This window comes from Sarcophilus harrisii, chromosome 4, assembly GCF_902635505.1.
Source record: "Sarcophilus harrisii chromosome 4, mSarHar1.11, whole genome shotgun sequence".
NCBI classification, from domain to species: Eukaryota; Metazoa; Chordata; class Mammalia; order Dasyuromorphia; family Dasyuridae; genus Sarcophilus; species Sarcophilus harrisii.
Genome location: NC_045429.1, coordinates 394,651,442 through 394,669,150, shown reverse-complemented (window position 1 = coordinate 394,669,150; position 17,709 = coordinate 394,651,442). Strand labels below are relative to the sequence as shown.

The 17,709-nt window shown below is 37.8% G+C and overlaps 1 protein-coding gene across 2 annotated transcripts in view; it reads right to left on the bottom strand.

The window, feature by feature from the left end:
• SLC44A3 (solute carrier family 44 member 3) overlaps window positions 1-17,709 on the bottom strand; it is a 98,671-nt gene that overhangs the window by 34,958 nt on the left and 46,004 nt on the right. For both annotated transcript variants that reach the window (XM_031967113.1, XM_031967112.1), the window contains exon 10: window positions 12,177-12,342. In XM_031967113.1, coding sequence (XP_031822973.1) covers window positions 12,177-12,342 — 166 coding nt within the window. The remainder of the gene's footprint in view (window positions 1-12,176; window positions 12,343-17,709) is intronic.

Sequence of the window (17,709 nt, the reverse complement as noted above, 5' to 3'; positions counted from 1 at the left end):
ATGGTTGCCTAAGCAAAAACTACCTCCTTCTCCTGTCACCTTCCCAGTCTATTGTTCCCATCCACCTCTGTCCCATCCCTCCCAAGTCCTCTCATTACTTAAGAGTCAGCATTTTTCCTGTTTTCTTCACACCAGATGAAATCATAGGTTGGATACTCTCCCTATCTCTCCCCCACTTGTTCCTGCAACCCTCACAAAATCCCAGAGAAGAACATCTTGCAGGAATAAAACTAATATATTTTCTCTTTTATTTTTGCCTTTTTTTTGGGGGGGGGGTGTTTGAGAGAAGAGGAAAGAGTTTGCTCTCTTACTTGGACAACATACATGCAGCTGAGTTACATTACTATTATATTGCTCAGTGTTTAGCACAGTGTCTGGCACACAGCAAATGGTTATTGATTGATTGATTTTGTGTCCAGGGATCAAGGATAACATCTCTATTACAGGCCTGCCATGGAAGAGTGAATTTTAGGTATAGCATTATATACATGAGACCTGGGGGCTGACCCACAGGATGGATCTGCCATGATATTAGTAACAGGGTTTTACTGGAACACATCTATCAGTCTAGAGTATATACATCTCCACCTCTACTTCCTGTAACATCACATAGTGCATCCATTTAATATTGTAGTTGTCATTCAAGACATTGTGGTGTAGTGACCCTGGATTCAGACTTAGATTCCAATCGTAGGCTTACTATCTATTAGCCACTACTACCTCTCAGTCTTGGTTTCCTCTTTGATACAACAAGGGGAATGACTTTTAGGTCTAATTTTGTATATGAACATACAAGTTCCACATTTATATGCTATGATCCAAAGGCAAAGCTGCCAGGAGTAAGCGGGAGGGGCGCAGTCTATCCTAAACCCGGTTACAAGGTTGGTTATGGACAGGGTGGTTTGGGAAATTCCATGGTTGAATTATAGGATGCTGGGACAGGGCGACCTCATCAGAGTCCATGCCAACCAGTTCCTCCCACTGAGGTTGGGGGAGAATTAAGAACATTGAATTAAAATATTAACCACGCTTAGTAGACACAGAAGGGCAAAGTCTGATTTCTTTACAGCTGGCCCAAAAATTCTTCACTGGCAAATGGATAATTTAGCCCTCTCTCCATCTGCTTAGTGATGGCTGAACTTAATTTACTATGTATGTCTGTCCCCTGGGCAGGATTTAGAATGGTGGATGAGACATTGAAACTAGAGGCAGAAGACTAGGTTTAAATCCAGGTATTGCTAAAGGTATCTAAGTGACTTTGGAGAAATTACTTTTATTTCTCTGAGGCTCTCTTCAACTTTCTCTACCTAGCAGGCTTCAGGCCAGCCTCCACCAGCAGGGGCAGAAACCCTTTGACTTTTCCCACATTGCCCTTCCCCCATCACCAGCTCCTCCTCCCTTTCATTCTCAGCTCTAAGATTTGCTCTGGGGCACAGCTGCCTTGGATATTGATGTGAGGGTAAAGAGAAACAAGACAGCCTTCTGTATCTATGAGATCTGACTTTATCCCATTCAGCCATCCTGGTAGGGTAACAGAGAAACCAAGGTTTATTTTGCCACCTCCTTTTCCACAGGTGTTCCTAACTTGTCCATATTTCTTCCTTAGGGAATAAGGTGTAAGTTAATATTTAAAATATGACTAGAAAGGACATAACAATCTTTTACCCTATGATTCTACTCAGAATGCTTGAGACTGTTTTTTTTTTCCTCAATAATTAGGATTGAATACAAACTCCTCTGTCTGATATGTAAATCCCTTCATGACCATGTTCCAGCCCATATTTATTTTCTTTTTCTTAAATAGTATTTTAGAGGGCAGCTAGATAGTACAGTGGATAGAGCATCAGCCCTGAAGTCAGGAGGACCTGAGTTCAAATGTGACCTGAGACACTTAACACTTCCTAGCTGTGTGACCCTAGACAAGTCACTTAACTCCTCAGTTTGCCTCAGCAAAAAAAAAAAAAAAAGTATTTTATTTTTCCATACAAAAATAGTTTTCAACATTCACCTCTGCAAAACTTTGTGTTTCAAAATTTTCTTCCTCTCTCCCTTCCTCCCCTCTCCCCAAATCATCAAGCAATCCAATATACGTTAAACATGTGCTATTCTTCTTAACATATTTTCTTATTAATCATGCTGCATAAGAAAAGTCAGATCAAAAGGGAAAAAATCATGAGAAAGAAAAAAAAAAACACAGAAGCAAACAAACAACAACAACAAGATGAAAATACTCTGCTTTGATCCACATTCAGTCTCCAAAAATCACATTTGCTAAGATCTAGATAAAACAATAACTACAGAATTCCCCTGATTCATTATTTTAGTAACTTTGTAAAAAAGAAAAATGAAGTGACTCTCACTTGACCTATTCTTTTTTATTATTATTATAGATTTTTATTTACAAAACATATGCGTGGGTAATTATTCAACATTGACCCTTGCAAAATCTTCTGTTCCAACTTTTCCCCTCTTTCCCCCCACCCCCTCCCCTAGATGGCAGGTAGACCAATACATGTTAAATTCAATATATGTATATAGATATGTATACATATAGATATAGATAAAATTTTCTTGTGCAGCAAGGTAACTATACAAATATGTATATATACATATCTATATAGTTTATTGCTGCACACACACACAAAAAAAATCGGATCCAGAAAGAAAGTAAAAAAAAAAAAAAAAAACCTGATAAGGAAAACAAAAATGCAAGCAAACAGTAACAGAAAGAGTGAAAATGCTATGTTGTGACACATGACCTATTCTTGATGAAGACAAGGCTGATTCATTTTGAATTTCACTTTCTTTTCCAAATGTCCAAATTTCTTTAATAAAAGACATCCTAAAATTTTACTAGAATCCAGTTTGGGTCAAAAAACTCAGATATCAAATTCTTGTTGCCAGAACCTCTTCAATAAGAAAAGAACATTAATACCAGGTCAATCGTTCTTCTTTCCTTGTATTTGAAGGAAGACTAAGATAGACCGTCTAACATTCATGTCAGATGTCGGGAATCCTTGTCTAACGGCATCAGTTATTCTCTCATTCTCAGTGAGACTATGTTCCTAGCTGTCTAGTGTGAAAACTATGTACTTCCATTACCAATTCCCATTTTATTATCTCCATCTCCCTTTATCCCACTCTGCTCAAATTTCTAAACAATTCTGCCTGCCTCTTCCACTGTGCCTTCCTTAATTCTTGTTCTATTGTTAATAAACTTCCCTTCAGATCTCTTCTTCTTGTGTTTTTTCAGAGACCTGGACTCTTCCAAAAGAACCTTTGCCATCCTCTCATGCTCCCACTGGCCCAGAAGAAAAGTAGACATATGCCTTTTCTCCCATGACTCTCTAGATTCTCTCTTCCCTGCCATCAATGTGCAACCTTTCTTCCTTTCTTTGAGATTTCTTTCTTCCTTTGAGATTTATTCTTTTCAAATTTATTACCCAAACCAGATCCTGCTGACAATTATCTATCAGCCCTCTTCCTCTTTTTTTCAGAGTTCATTCATTATCTGGATCATGGTCTTCTTTATCCCAACTCCTGTCTTTTTACTAGGGAACTGCAACCTTTATGATGATATTTATTCAAACATTCTAGCCTTCTATTTCATCAATTTCCTTAATTTAGATAGCCTATACCCTTGTTACACTTCAGCCACACACAAGTCATGACCTTGATCTCACTATTACTCATAATTGTCCACTTTTATGACCCAATTCTGAAATTCCTTTATCTAATCATTTCATTGATCCCTATGTATATTTTAAAATCATTTTTTGCCTGTACTTTGACCTCTTCCCCCCTCAGCATATCATTCTCATTTCCAGGTTTACTTTCTCCACTTCCTAATTTTTAACTCTAGAGTTAAAATTATCATGAAATCTACCTCTCTCTGCTCCTGCTCACATAATGCTAAAAATGTTAGAACAAGCCATACGACCATGTTGATGGGGTCTATTACAAATTGTTATTATTTAATTATATGTGGGCCATCTCTGAAGCAAGATAATTCTTTTACTCTTACGTATATTTCCCAAATATTCCCAATATTTCCATCTCGGTTTTTCTACAAATCATTCATCTCTCCTCAAGCTACTCTACTCCCTCAGCTGAGAACCTCCTTTCTTATTTCAGAGATAAATTAGAATCCCTTTGCATTAAGCTCTTCCTTTTCCCTGGCTGCCAATTTCAAAACCACTTGACTTCATCATTCCCCATTCTCTCCATTTCACGTCACTATCTGATGATGCAGTGGCCCTTCTCACCAAGATCAGCTCCTTAATTTGTACCCTTGATTCTTCTTCAGTCTCCTACAGAAGACCCTGGAGATTACCTCTGCAGTCATTCCCTTCAGGATCAAAGTTTGATTGCTCCCAATCTCCAGATTTCCCTATTATCTATAAACACGCCCAAGTTTTCCCCACCCTTAAACAACTCTCATTTGCACCTACCATCCCTTCAAGCTACTGCTCTATATTTCTTTCCTTTCACAAACTCCTGGGGGGGAAATTGTTTACACTCATTGACTCCACTAATCTCTTCTCACTTTCTTTAAATCTTTTACAATCTGGCTTTGAACTTTTTGGACTGAAAATGTTCTCTCTACAGTTACAGGTGACCTATTAATTGCCAAATCCAATGGTTCTTTCTTGAACTCTACAGCCAGTGATGCCGTTGACTATTTTTCCTCCCAGATAATCTTGCATCTTTGGGTTTTCCTGATACTGTTCTATTTTGTTTCTCTTCTTACCAGTCTGACCACTAAGTCTCAGTCTTCCCTGCGAGATTGTTATCTGGATTCCACCCCCTTATCTGTGGATACGCCCCAAGGCTCTGTCCCAAGACTCTACTTTTTTCTCTTTCAGTGATCTCATCAGTTTTCATTGGTTCAATTACTTTAACTTCAAAAATAACTTCCAGTTCTATCTTTTCAAAGCTCTCTTCTAAGCTCTAGTTTCTCACTACCTCACTAGCCTAGGAGATCAGTCTCTTCTTTCTACAATTCACCCTCTACATATAGTTGCCAAAGGAACATTCTCAAAAGCACAGGGCTGGTGGTTTCATTCCCCTGCTTACAAAGCTCAAGTGAGCCCATCTCTCACTTATGATAGAATACAAAGGATTCAAAATCCTTTACCGAATGACTCCAGTCTGTCTTTCCAGACCTAGTTCTTCATTTACTCTCTCATCCTAGCAAATTGGCTTTCTAGCAGTGTCTCACACCCAACATTCTCTTTCATTTCTTTGCTTTCCTTTGTCCCCTGTGCCCAGAATACACTTCCCCCTTACAACTGCCTCAAAGGCCTTTTCCAACTCCCTCTGCTATTGCCTCCTTCCTCCCTCTCCCCACCAATTACCTTTTATTTTCTTGGTGTATACTTTATATTTCTTCATGCATTTCCATCTTATTTCCTTTGACAGAAAAAAATCCTCCTTAGGGGCTGTTTCCTTTTTGTCTTTGTGTTTCTATCACATATCTCAGAGCCTGGCACATAGTAGGTACTTAATAATCTCTTGTGTTCAAAGATTTATCTAAGTCATGATCATGGAAGTAGTTTGAAATTTGAAAACTACTTGAAAGTTTGTAGTTTGATATGAGAGATTTTTGTCAAATGCTTAGCTAAGATCTAAGCAAACACAATTCACAGTAATGTTCTTGAAGACAGGAACTAATTTTGCCTTCCTTTCTATCTCCAAAGCTTAGCAGAGTGTTTGGCATACAGCAGGTGCTTAATAAATGTTTATTGAGTGTTAGAATCTGTAGCAGAGGTTCTTAGTCTGGGATCCTTGAATTTGTTTTCAAAAATTTTTATAATTGTATTTAAATATACTTGATTTCCTTTGTTAGCCTATGTATTTTATTTCATGCACTTAAAAACATTATTCAGAGAGTTAGTTACATGCTTTACCATACTGTCAAAGAAATCCCTGACACAAAAATACCTAAGAAATCCTGATCTATGGTATTCTCCTGATCAACCAGTTTAGTGAGCCTGTCAAAAAAGGATGGAAAGTTAGTCTGACAAGACCAGTTTTTGATGAAGTGCAGAAAGATATTTGCATTTTAAAATGGAACCAAAGCTTTAGATCAGGAATTCCTGACCTATTTAGGGAAAAAAACCACTAATTATTTCTCCAAATGATGTTTGTCCTTTATTTTCAAAAGAGACCAATGATATCACAGGGTGATGTCTTGACTGATGTGTGAACTGGATTTAAATGAAGCAGAATTGCACAAAATCATCAGTCTCACTCTCTCTTCCAGAGTGTTAAGACAAAAGTCAAAATGATTGGTGATGCTGTAGTTGGGAGGTAGAGTGGGATGGGGTCCTTTCAACTCCATAATTCTGTGAGTAATTGCAGGGTGGTCCAACCCCCAGTGTCTGCCATCCATCTCACTCTGGAGAATTCTTCCTTCAGAGTAATACCAGAAGTTTTTTGTTGTTGGGTTTTTGGTGTTGTTGTTGTTGTTGTTGTTGTTTGGTGAAGCAATTAGGGTAAATGAGTGTCTTGAGGCCAAATTTGAACCTAGGTCTTCCTGATTTTAGGGCTGGTACTCTATCATCTAGCTGCCCCTCTACTTTTCTACCCTTTAAAACTATATGTAAAGAGTTTTTATATCACAATCATTTCTGGAAATACCATCTCAGGGTGGGAAGGGGAAGAGTTGCAAAACCCCTGGTCTTGAAGCACCTTTGATAATAGTGATTACATTCTGAATTTGTTGCCTCCCTTCACTGGAAAACTAGAGTGAAGATTTACTAGAAAGGCTTAAAGATAGACTAGTATATACTGATCTCCTGATTGTAGGTACTTACTTTAGGCAAAAGGATGCTACAAATGTAGCCAATCACTGGACCTATCTATTCACAAGAAGCAGTTATATAGGGAAGTACATGGAAATATGGCCTCTTTGCAAATTCAAGGGTATTTCCGATTATGAATAAATAAGAAAAACTTAAACACATCTCTCGTTGAAGTAAGCAGCTAGAAAAAAGAACTTGGAGGATATCTATCTATGTTTCATTATTCCTGCGAGATAAGAGGCTAGGAAAATAAAATTTTTCATGCTTCATTTTTTTAACTATGTAATAGGACTCTTACTTGGCACCTATTTACCTGCTCCTCCAGGGAGGCTGCTGGGGTTAACGAGATTTTTGCTAGTCTTTTCAGATCTTTTTAGACAACTGGGACATTTATTATTTCAATTCTACTAGAAACAAGCTTACTTACCCTCAGTCTCCCTGGCCTCAATTCTCACTAGTAGCTCTTCCATTGCTGGTTGGCAGAGATGTAATTCTATTTGTATGTGTGTAGGGATTAAAAGTATGGGAATTATCTTGGCAGAGATGGCTATTTCAATAATTTTTGTTGGACTGTTTTTTGCTTTGTTTTGCTTTGTCGTTGTTATGAGGGAGTGTTCATCAGGGAGGTGAGAACAGTATTTATATAAGTGACAGTGATATAAAAATAAAAAGCACTAAAAAATCCTTTTGTACATTTTTAAAGAGTAGGAGAATTTCTTTGGTGTTACCCTAAGGAAGAATGCTGAAAAGTCATATAGATGGCAGGCAGCTGTACCAGCTTGAAGTTACTCATAATATCTCAGATTTGGAAGGATCCCCAAGTATGAAACCCAGAAACTGAGACTACTAAACCATATATTAAAGGATCCCTGTGGATTGCATATTGACAGTGTTATCTATGTTTCATTATATTTTCATTTCTATTTTTTGTGGAGGCAATTGGGATTAAGTGACTTGCCCAAGGTCACACAGCTAGGAAGTGTTGAGTGTCTGGGGCCAGATTTGAAGTCAGGTTTTCCTGACTCCAGGGCTGGTACTCTATCCACTATACCACCTAACTACCCCATTGTATTTTCATTTTGATAAATATTTGCTAATTATATTTTATTGGGTTTGTAGTCCATGTGACATATACCTTTGACCTAGACCAATCTCTAACCAAATCGACTTCCCTTGAAAAGATTGCCAATAAAAAAGGTTATCTGCCTGTGTTTGAAGTACACTGGTGATAATTCACTATCTGCCAAGGTAAAGGACTTCATTTTTAATTTGAAGGAATTTTTTCCTTATACCTAAATCTCCTGACACATTCTAAAAAACAAAAAAAAAAAAGGGAAATACTGCTTATGGATGAGATTTTATTGATTTCATGAAGACATTAAGGTACAACTTTGCCTTGGTAGGTCCACCTGTCTCCTTCCATTCTCTCCCAGACTCAATAAAAGTCAAGTTCTTCCCTTTTGGCACTAAAACCATCTAACAGATCATTATAGTTCAATGTCATCAACTCTAAAAAATAGCAATATTGATCCAAGGCATTTGGTGAGGTGTCAAAATTCCTTTCAATCTGAATTGGTAGAATAGTTAAAAACAAAACAAAACAAAACAAAACATACTAATGAACTCTAGGTGGATGATTAGGCCAAACTAACTTGGAATACAAAGCCAAGTGGATGTTCATGTGTAATTGATGGTTAACTTGCAGAACTTGCTCATTAAATGGGACAAACAATGCAAACAGGCAATAAGATGGGTTCAGAATTAAAGAAGTGGAGAGGAAAGTTAGTAGAAGAAAGAACAAATATTTAATAAGCACCTACCAGGTACCACAAATATTATGCTATTTAATCCTCTTAGCAAACAGAAGATGGGTGCTATAATTAGCCCCATTTTGCAACTGAAGGAAATAAGGCAGACAAAAGTTAACTAATTGGTTCAGAGTTGAATAGCTGTAAATATATGAGGGTAGCTTTGAACTCAGGTCTTTTTGACTTCAGGCCCAACATTCTATCCACTGTATCACCTAGAATGTCGGGAAAATGGATTGGACTATCTTTGAAAAATTATGATGCTCCTTAAAAGACTCCAAATTTCTTTCAAAAAATACAAACACATTTTGTAAATACCAGTACCCTATTAGTGTTGTTTTATGCCTATGAGTCTGCAAAAAATTAAAAATAAGTCTTGCTTAAAAAGTAATGATGGGTCACAGGACAGCTATGAATCCCTACCAAATAAAGAGCTTTGAAAAAGAAGCAGAGTAAAGGATGTAATCAAAGAAATAAATAATCAAAAAAGAAGATAGGATGGTGTCAGGAAAAATGAAGAACAACCAATGCATAACTCTATTTTCTGTTGGCATCCTTGCCAGCTCAGGACACATGGGAAAATTAGAGTGAGGAAAGCCCAGGTCTGTTTGTTGGGCTTCCTTTGGCTGAACTTACAGAAGGACAAGGACCAGAATCACAGACAAAGGACATGAATGACTAGGAGACAGCATGCACCATGAGAGGGATCATAAATAACAAGATCCCATATCCATCCAAGTAGCTGAGTAACAAATTTTGGCTAGCCAGATCACAGGGCCAAATAATGATTCTTAAAAATCAAGAAGCAAGTTATTGATCTAGAGTAAACCCCACCTAATCTAAAGCAGATGAGAAAATTTTATAGTTCCATATTTGCTTAAGGACATTTGAAAAAAATCATATAAATGGACATATATCCTGGTTCTGAAACTTATCAGGAATAATAATAATAGCAAGGTTATTATGGCTAGCATTTATACAGTGGGTGCTTAATAAATATTTATTGATTGAATCTACAGGAAGGGTTTAAGCTTTAAGGTTACAAAGTACTTTATAAATGTTCATCTCATTCAATGTGGGATATGAGGTATGTGGCAATGAAGAAGTCTTAGTTTCTCTGTGTCTCTGTCTTCTCATCTGTAATATGGGGATGATAACATCTGTAACTTAGCAGGACTGAAATGAGGAAATTGCTCTGTAAATTCAGAGTGATATATAAATTCAAGGAAGTCTGTTTTGGATCTGATTTCATCTATGTAAGGTAGAAATTTACTCCAACAATGCAGAATAACAATGTCTTTACCTTATAGATTTAGAGAAATGCCTGGGGTACTGGATGTTATATGACTTGCCCAGAATTCAACAGCTATAGATGGTATGTATCAAAGGCAATATTCAAACCCCGATCTTCCTAAGTTCAAGGCCAGCCCTCTAATTGCTAATAGAATAATTATTGAGTTATTAATAATGAAGAAATCATTTGCATAACTTTGGAAGAGGTTCCTTCAACCAACATATGATCAAATTTGTACTGACTGAGATCCATGGTTCTACATAGATAGAATGATAATGACGACGATGATAGGAATAACAACTGGCATTTTCATAGTGCTTCAGTTTCCAAAGTACATTACAGGTATTAGTTCATTTGAGTCTCACAATAACCCTGGAAGGAGGAAGGGTCTACAAGGCTGATCATCCCTATTTTACAAATGATTGAGAGGAATGAGGGACTTGGCTATGCACATAGTTGGTAAATGTTACAGACAGGATTTGAAACTAGGACTTTTCCAGGCAAGTTCATCACTCTTTCCTCTATACGATGCTCTTTTTATTTATGTGATGTTTACCTAACTATGTTGTTCCCCTCTATCTCCATGCCCCCAAGTGGAATGGAAGCTCTTTCAGGGCAAAGATGATTTCTTTTTTAGTCTCAGTATCCCCACTGCTGTGCACAGAATTTGGCACAATAAAGCATTTGCTAAATGCCTGTTGAATAAATGAATGAATATCTATTTTGGGTTTGGAAAGCCCTTGGGGAAGTTATTCAGTCTATCCCTCTGGCTTTAAATCAGTCCAATCTTAAATTAACTCCATTTCCCCCACCCAATAAATGAATGAATGTCTCTCCAGTTGTTATAGAACTACAGAAGAAAATTTTACAACTTCTCTTGGTAATGCACTAGCTATTTGAACTGTCAAGAAACTCTTCCCAAATTTAAGCTATGCCATGAGAGGCTTAGGTTAAAACACATTTCCTCATATTTGGTCTTCAGCAGAGCCAGGACAGCTGGCTACCATTCTTCATACAAAGACCAGTATGAAGTCACTCCTCAAGCTTCTCTTCCCTAGGCTGAATAATCCCAGTTCCTTTCATCTCTCCTGGAGATATTATTTCCCAGGCCTTTCATCATCCATGTGGCTTTCAGTTGAAACCTTCCCAAGCTAAGGATTAAAAAACAAAAGCCAATGTGACTAGTTGACTTTAACATCGGACTTGATGTCCTGGTTTGTTTGGACTCTTGGAACTTGTATGACGTGAATGACATTGATGAATATGTTTTGACTGTATTAAATCCTTGGGATGGGTACAATCTGCCTTTCCACACACAGGCAGGGATAGTCTCCAGTCCTGAAACTATGAGATAAGAATGAGCCTTGAAACATCAAATAGGACATGGAGAAGCATGGCTCTGCCAAGGTCAAAGAGGAAAACCTCTTAAGGGCCTGAATTGTTTGACTAAAGGGTGACTGTAGAAATGAATTATAGTGTATGATTCTTAAATCAAGTATTTTAATTGTCTAGAGATATAACCTTCAGCAGTTGGCAAGACAGAGCCTTATTAAAGGCTTGTTGTGGAATATAAAAGTGAAAAATTGCTACAGAAATGGTTTTTGATGATGATGATTCCTTGTATATTTCAAGATAAGAAAGCAAAAAAGAAACCAGAGAGAGAAAATCAATATATTATTAATTTGACTTGTCAGCTACACTGATGGAGCTTGAGCGATATCTAAAAACATACATGATATATTATTTAATGATAAACAAGAAGGCGTTAAAAATCTATTATGTGCCAGGCACTGTGATGTGCTGCAGATACAAACACAGAACTCTCTATTCCCTATTATTTTATTTTTACTTATTGTGCACATGTCATTGTATTTAGAATGTAAGCTCCTTGAGGGCAGGAACTATTTCTCATTTTCTTTTTGTATCTTCAGTACCTAACACACTAGTCTGGTGCAAAACAAGTAGTTTTTTAAAAAATGCTTACCATAATCCTTGCACATAGTAGGAATTTAAGAAATGTTTCAGTTTCTGAGCCTTGGCTGCTGCTTTTGTAAAAAAAAAAAAAAAAAAAAAATACTGCTGGAAGAATTACCTTGAGGCTCTAGAGCAAAGTACTTTTAAAACTTTAAGAAGCAATGTATCAATTGTTATTGCTACATCCTGTACCTCTGTTGACCTTGCTGCTATCCCACAATTTCTTCTGAGATTTTTATCATGAGACATCATCCATACGCCTCAATAGAAGAATAGAAGAGAAAATGTACTTACCGATTGAAATAGCAAGTGACCACTGAGCCAGCTATAGTCATTTGTTGGCAGGCCAGGACAAATTCACTCGTCCAGATAAGGCCCACTAAATGGTACCACCACATATATCGAATGCCAGAAAGAAGTTTATATTCCACACGTCCTCCTGTTGTTACCTGTGCTGTACCTAGAGGGTCAAAGAAACAATGTTTCAAACAACCTTGTCCAATGTCCAGCACTGCCAAATGGTTCAAGAGGGCAGCAGGTCTACTTCGTGGATTATTCTTTAGTAATAGTTAAGACCTCAAGTAGAAAGTAAACTTTTAAAGCAGGGACGGTTTTTGTCTCTGAGTCTCCATTGCTTTGCACAAGTGATCAAGATATGGACATTCCAATAAGGGAAGTCTTTTTTATCAAGGTAGACTGCCATCTTAAGAAGTTCTAAAGAGCTGCTTGACATACATAGTCATTAAGTGACTTGCCTGTGATCATAGAATATTAAATTTCAGTCAAGATTTTAACCTAGGCCTTTCTGACTCCAAGTTCATTCAGCACTTTATCCACTACTCCACACAACTGGAAGTCTTAGCTGTTTTCCTGAAATTTATCTTAACATCCCTTTCCCTACAAAGTATAGACTTCTAGAACCTATTACATTTCCCTCCTTGACCACACAGATAGTGTGTGAGATAGAAATCTATTATATATATGGCTATACAGCTAGTAAGTGTCTAAGAAGGATTATGGAAGGTTTCCTGTAGGTAGTGGGATTTTAGTTGGAATTTTAAAGGATGCCAGCAGTTGGAGTGGAGGAGGAAGAGTGTTTCCAGATCTCAACCAAGAAACACTTTGCTTTTTCTATTATATAACTTAATAGTCTCAATTAAAAAAAAAGGATTCTTTACCTGGGGTCTATGAACTTATTTTTTTCCCCTAATACCTTGATAGCTATGTTTCTTTAAAAAAAAAAAACAAATTTGTATTGATATCATGTTTTTCCTATAATTATACCTATTTCCAGTACCTTTCTTTCTCTTTCCTGAGACCCATCCCATATACCAATATTTTTAAGAGGGAAAAAAAAATCAGCAAAACTGATGCGTACGCTGAAAAAGTCCATAAACATGTGTAATGTGTAGCACATTGGATCTTCCATCTTCACATTATAATTAGTTTTCTTGGTAATCTTATGTGTTTTATTTTATGCATTTAAAAATACTATTAGAAGAAGTCCATGACACAAAGCAAATAAAAATTTTTATTAACATGAGTTCAGATCTAAGGTATACATTTATGGTGATCTGGGGAACTGGATAGTCAACAAGCATTTATTAAGTACCTATTATGTACCTATTATGTCTTAGGCACTGTGCTATACACTTAGAATATAAAGAAAGGCAAAAACTCAGAGAAAAGTTACTGTCTTATTTTCTGCAGTGCTACAAATCAACTTTATATAATTAAATTGCCGTTTTTCAGTTATTCCATTTGTGTTGTACTCTTGGTGATTCCATTTTGGGTTTTGCTGGCAAAGATTTTGCAGTGGTTTGCCATTTCCTTATCCAGTTCATTTTTTACAGATGAGGAACTAAGACAAACAGAGTTAAGTGACTTGTTCAGGTTCACCTAGCCAGTGAGGCCAGATTTGAACTCAGGAAGTTGACTCTCCTTGATTCCAGGCCCAGCACTTTGCACTATGGTGCCACCGAGCTGCCCTATATAATTCAGCCCTTCTCCAAAGTCCCCACATTATTTATTTGTACAAGACACAGGGGAAGGGAATTATGCTGTATAGCAAAATAACTTTCCTAGTCTTGAGATGGCCAGAATTCCTTGTTTCTTGGGCTCTAATGAATGGACATCCTAGTTCTGCTTTGGTCTGTTTATAGCCTGGATATTAACCAAGGAGCTGATAAATAGGCAGGCTTTTCTAGGATGGTCACATTTCGGAAAAGTGTTGTTGAATTTAGGTATTTCTGACTCCAAGCCCAACATTACTCCAGTCATCCCTTAAAATTTCTTCCTACATTTCTTTTTTTCTATTAAGTACATATTACCTCTTCTGTTCTGTTTTTCTTTGGGAATTAAGATTAAAATAACAGGAGGGCCAGAGAGTAGATTAGTTGCTGTGTAACATAAATGCAGATTTCTCAGACATGGGGTTATCTCTGAATGAAAAAAAATGTGAAGATTTTATCTTTTCCATCTCTTGGCTGTTTTTGCTGATGTGTTCATGGGGAATGACCCAACCTCAGCCACACTGTGGGTCACTGTTTGGGGCAGCAAATTCAACTTCCGAAGTTGATAAGTGAAGGTCTCCTTGGGCCAGAGAGCTCTTAGCGTTTCAGGAAGAAACAGATCTGAGTAGGAATAACAACAGCTGACATTTATCTGTGGCTTTAAAGTTTTCAAAGAGCTAGGAGGCTTATATAACCTCAGACTCAGAGCAGGAAGAGATCTTCAAGGCTGTCTCATCCAATCCCCACATTTTACAGATGAAAACATTGGGGCCCTGAAGGGTTAAGTGATTGCCCAGGATTGCAAAAGATCTTAGAGCTGGAAGGGAGGCCAGTCAGGAAGCATTTATACTTAGTCCCATCAATACCATCACTTTGCAGATGAGGAAATGGAAGTTCCCAAAGGCTACATGACTAGTCAGTGAATATAGCTTGTAAATTTCTGAGGTAATGTTTGAACCTTCACTTATCCTGACTCCAAGTCCAGTATTGCTTCCACCACATCACATGGACCAACCAAACGTGCTGTCTGTTCCCCCTTTGCATGTGAACCTCAGCAAAGGTCTCTTTCCCAGGCATTTGACTTTTCCTTCCTTTTGTTCACTTTTATGGTGATCTGTGAGTGGATGCTTATAGCCTCTGGCTGGCCTTTTTCTTCCCCAAGGTGTGTGTGTGTGTGTGTGTGTGTGTGTGTGTGTGTGTGTAGAATTACTCTTTAAACTGCATTAAAAAAAATAAAAAAATCAGAAACCCTGATTCATTGTGAAAGTTTAGAAACTAAGGTCTGAGCTAAGAGCTGGCAGGTAGGCGTGTATTTTTGTCTGTTGGTGTAACTTGAGTGCCCTTTGCAATATGCCAGTGTTTGTGCATTCAAGAGCCCTCTGCTGGCCAATTTAGAAGGTTAGCTACTTTATCAAGAAGGTCTGAAAGGGACCAGAATTCTGAAAAGTATCAGATGGACCCCCAAAAAGTAGGAAGGGGAGATTATAATAGAAAAACACCAGAATGAGGGACAAGAAACCTATGTTTTAGTCCTACATCTTCTACTAACTAGCTATATATTGTTGCAGACATCATTTAATCTCTGTGGACCTCATTTTATCCATAAAATGGGAATTGTAAATTCAATGATCTCTAAATTGTTGCCCAGACCTAAGATTCTATGGCCAATAGAAAGTGGGAAAGCAATCAGTCCTAAGCATTTATTTAGGATTTAGTACGGGTCAGCTAGAAAGCTGAGTGAGTGGATGAAGCATTGAATCCGGTGTCAGGGAGGCCTGAATTCAAATGCAGCCTCAGACACTTACTAGTTGTGTGATCTTGGGCAAGTCACTTAACTTTCTTTTGCATTGGAGGTAGCTAGATAGCTCATAGATGAAGTACTGGGTCTGGAGTCCAGAAGACCTGAATTCAAATCTGGCCTCAGACACTCACTAGTTGTGTGACTTTGGGCAAATCACTTGAATGTATTTGCTTAATCTATTGGAAATGGCAAACCTTTCCAGTTTCTTTGCCAAGAAAACTCCATATGAGGTCAAGAAGAGACAGACATAACTGAACAATGACATAGTATGGGTTAGGAGTGCTAAGAATACAAAGAGAAAAAACAATACTTGCCCTGAACAAGTTGAATGGTGTAGCCAATATGTATGTTAATGGGTACATACAAGATATACAAAGGGCAGATACAACGTAACTTCAATGAGGAAGGCAGGGACCAAGAAAGGCTGCATTTAGAAGGTGCTGTCTGAACTGAGTCTGGGAAGAAGTCAAACTCTAAGAAACAGGAGAGCATTCTAAGTATGTCGGACAGTCAGCACAAAATCTCAAGTTGGGAGATGAGAGATAAAGTGAGTTCTGGGGGTCAGGAATGGCAGGAAAGAGGAAAGAGGTAAGGATCAAGTTGAGCTCTTTTCTGGGTAGCCAGGAGTGATAGGTGGAACCAGCCATCTCCAGCAAACCTGCTCCAGAGTAATTCACCCTATAAAATGATCAGTAATGTATTGCTGATGAGAAGACTAGAAAAAAGAAGGTTTGGAGAGGGGGTAGAGAGAAGAGGGGATCTGACAGAATGGTCGTCTCCAAATATCTGAAGGCCTTGTTTTCCTTGGCTCCAGAGAACAGAACTAGGAGTGAGAGTTGAATATAATCAAGAAGCAAATTTAGACTTGTTTAAGGGGAAACATCCCAATAATTAGAGCTTTCCAAAAAAGTAAGACGAGCTGTCCTGGGAAATTCTGGGTTTTCCCCCTCAATAGTTTTCAAGCAAAAGTGTAGTAAATGTCAAAGCTGGGATTGGATCTCCTGAATCCAGGTGGAGCGCACTTTCCTTCTACCATTTAATCTGGTACTTGATCATATACTGTCAACAGGGCTATGTTTCCCAGAGGTATCCCTGCCCCTTCCAAGGTTGCTTCCAAGCACCTAAACATCTATAGAACAATGACAAGGCTAGTAATTGGCAACACATAAACATTAAAGGAAGCAAGATTTCTGGCTCAGAGAAGATGTTTTTATGGGGGAGAGGGACATGACTGCTATTTGTATTTGAAAGGCCTTCCTGTAGGGGGAAGATTGGCATTCTGTCTGGGCCCAGATGGCAGAGCTAAGAGCAAGGAGATGGGAATTTACAAAACAGATTTTGATATGGCATGAAAAACTTGCAAACATAATCTAAAGTGGGGTGTTTGTTTCTTGAACAGATTTCATTGAACATGGGGTGTTATCAACCCACCAAACCCTGCCTTCACTGCAAGTCTTCAAGCAGGCTGGATGACCTCTTGGCACATGAGTTAGAACTGATGATCTTTCAGGTGTGGGTTGGTCTTTGAAGTTTCTTCCAACTCTGATTTTTTGAAGGCAGAGATGTATTGTCTTCCTCCCTACCTGCCATCTTCCAAAATGCTGAACACATGGCAGATAACCAGTAGGGATCTTTCAATTTTTTGAAATAATCAACAAGCATTTATTGTTGTTGACTGACTACTGTTGACTGACATGCAAAATATGGAGATATACTCTATGTTTGAGGTTAACTAAATGAAAGAAGGTACTAGCTAAACTATTTTCAAATCTGCCAGACAGAACAATGAGAATTCTGGAAAGATCCTAAAACCAGGATTTATATAGCAAATTATCAGCCAATACTGACATAATTTCCAATAAAACAATAATCTATTACTTTGTGATCACTATATTTGTTCTGTTTATAGCTTGTTGTATATTATTACTTGCATACTTACCAGCTATATGATCATAGACAAATGTGTTTGCCTCAATTTTCTCATCTGTAAAATGAACTAGAGAAATAAAAGGCA